Source organism: Hipposideros armiger, unplaced genomic scaffold (genome assembly GCF_001890085.2).
Source record: "Hipposideros armiger isolate ML-2016 unplaced genomic scaffold, ASM189008v1 scaffold_44, whole genome shotgun sequence".
NCBI classification, from domain to species: domain Eukaryota; kingdom Metazoa; phylum Chordata; class Mammalia; order Chiroptera; family Hipposideridae; genus Hipposideros; species Hipposideros armiger.
The window spans coordinates 3,290,585-3,293,392 of record NW_017731394.1 but is presented as its reverse complement, the minus strand read 5'-3'; the positions used below and the strand labels follow the sequence as shown (position 1 = coordinate 3,293,392).

At 39.5% G+C, this 2,808-nt stretch overlaps 1 protein-coding gene across 3 annotated transcripts in view; it reads left to right on the top strand.

Moving 5' to 3' along the window:
• The window catches only part of SLC1A2 (solute carrier family 1 member 2), a 138,460-nt gene that overhangs the window by 132,473 nt on the left and 3,179 nt on the right, over window positions 1-2,808 (top strand). For all 3 annotated transcript variants that reach the window (XM_019639507.1, XM_019639508.1, XM_019639509.1), the window contains exon 10: window positions 927-1,158. In XM_019639507.1, coding sequence (XP_019495052.1) covers window positions 927-1,158 — 232 coding nt within the window. The remainder of the gene's footprint in view (window positions 1-926; window positions 1,159-2,808) is intronic.

The window sequence follows — 2,808 nt, the reverse complement described above, 5'->3', positions numbered from 1 at the left end:
GGCCCCATACTGTTTTAAATTTATGGATGAGAGAACACAGCTTACTTTTAAGAACTTAATTAGTTTTGCTAGTGCTGACTTCCTAAGAGGAAAAGTTATCAACAATGCTATTTTTTCAAATCAGAACTTGAAACATAAGATTTGAGGAAGAATTTTTCTTAACACTTCCTGGTTCGAGAGGCACTCTGGAAGATTCAATTTTTTTAGGCTAATAAATAGAGAAAGACAAAGCACTTTGCTTTTTCCAGGACACATAGTCACTATACATGTTAGTCAGGGAGAAAATCGTGGCTGGTTTTCTTATCCAACAGCTGCATCTTTGTATATGTGTGAGTGTGTGTGTGTGTGTGTGTGTGTGTGTGTGTGTGTTGGGGGGGCAACTGGGGTGCAGGGGGAAAGGCACTGTTAGTTTCAATCCTTACAAAAAGATGAATGTTCTATTTTGGGAGAATTCACAAGCAGTTATTCTTTCCTGTAGAATTAATAAATAAAGAGAGTTGAAGTAATCTTCAAAGTGGAGTTTTTGAAGAACAGTTTAAATCAAGAGGAATTGCTCGGCACAGCTAGGAGCTTGGGTCCCAATTCTGAGTTCTGGACGCATTATTTCCCTCGAATTCTTTCTCCCCTTTTTCTTCTTTTTCCTAGCTTTTGTTTATTGGATGCTTACCATTCATCAGACAATTTTCTAAGCTATTCACATACATTTTCTTATTTAATTTTCACACAAGCATATGAGAGAAGTAAGATTGTTATCTCTAACTGACAAAGAAATCAAGGTTCATGAAGGTTAACTAACTTGCCCCAGATCAGGCAGAGGGAAAGGTAGAGCCAGAATTCAACATTAGGTCTCTGGTTCTAGACTTTGAACTCTTCACCACCACAGCATTCTGCTTCCTCACTAAATGTTTTTTGTTCTTTGTCTCCAGGGACAGAATGAGAACTTCAGTCAATGTTGTGGGTGACTCTTTTGGGGCTGGGATTGTCTATCACCTCTCCAAGTCTGAGCTGGATACCATTGACTCCCAGCACCGAGTGCATGAAGATATTGAAATGACCAAGACTCAGTCCATTTACGATGACATGAAGAACCATAGGGAAAGCAACTCTAATCAGTGTGTCTATGCTGCACACAACTCTGTCATAGTAGATGAGTGCAAGGTACCTTTCCCCTTCATGGATATTGAGACCTGTATATAATAGTGCATGCTTGATTTCTTAAAACAAACACCAAAGCCCTGCATGTATTATTGTCATATTTATTTTTCTAAACAATCATGTAACCCAAGCTTCTGTGAGTCCCAGATCATCTAACTCTCTGTCTAACATGGCTGGAAATCAACAAGTCTAACAGTGAAAGAGCCAATCAGTTGCTTCTTTCATCCATATGATGTAAAACAATTGTTCTGATCCACCTATACACCCAGTCCACAAATTTGATTGGTTTTCTTGAATATTTTGCCCAGGAATTCCTGGTCTCTGGGAGTTTGTTGGCATGCAGTGTGACTGCAGAAGAATATTGTGTTCCTTAAGTGAAACACCAAGAGAAATACCCAGAATCATTTGATTTGTATAGCACAAATATTCCTCCTTGCTGTGTTTCTTTCATGTGTTGGTCAAAAATGCACCCACATAACTGTGCAGCTATCTTTATCTTATTTTTTGTGGGAAGGTGAGTTTTGACCTGGCAGTCATTGTGCTCCAAAAATGGGGAAAGAATTTCAAATAAAGGATAACTATCCTTCAGGACAATCATCCATAGGTGTTTTTTTAAAAAACACAGAATTTTACACGCTGCCTGGAAGTACCATCTTTCCTGATGCATGGATGTTCTGGACTCTTCCAAGCTGTTGGGTGCTAAGTCTTCAAGCTTGAAGGGCTCTGTCTAGCCTTCATTGTAACTAACTTGACATTGTCAAAAACAGAGTCATGACCAGAGTGAAGCAAACTTGGAGAAACCCTGGAAGGTGAGCAGAGACTCTGGGAGTGGGATTGCCAAAATGGTTCCAGGCACCAACACAGATTTCTGATACCTTTTTTGACTCTTGTTGACAAGATCTCATTTAATAGTTAATTTCTTTTTGTCTTACTTCTGGGTCATTCTAAATATACACAATGATTTCTGCCAGGCAACTAAGAATAACGTAGAACTAATTTTCTTTACTGGATTGCAACATAGGTCCAGAAGTCTAATGGACCAGCCACAGCCTTTTGCTAATCCTCTCTGTATCAGGTGTGGGTGAACCAGGGATCTGATACAAATTAGTGAGGGACCTCACCCATCAAGAGGCAATTGCATAAATTAGTTGACTCAGTGAAAATGATTCAAATTATAAAACATTCAGATGTACCTAAAGTGCATAGTCCATTCTCCTAGAAAGTTAGTGTTTACCACATCTAAATGAATGTGCTGGATTATTCCCTCATTAAAATGTTAGTTTGGGGGCCGGCCGAGTGGCACGATGGTTAAGAGCTGGCTTGGGACGCCAGAGGCCCCCGGTTCAGATCCCACATGTGAGGGCCAGTGACACTGCCCTCTACAAAAAAATAAATAAATAAATGTTAGTTTGGGTCAACAAGGGTCAACATTCCTAAGGAATGGCTTTATTCTATATTACATTTAATAAGTATTTATTGTGTGCCTTGTGAGGTTTAGTTGAGCACCTTCATCTCATTCCTATGGCCTCCTATATTTTGATCATTCACCAAATGTTCATTGAGTTACCATTATCTGCAAAGCCCTGAATTAGGCATGGGAGGAGAGCAATGTGAATGTACAATTTATGTAGTAGAGACAAGGGTTGGTCCCAA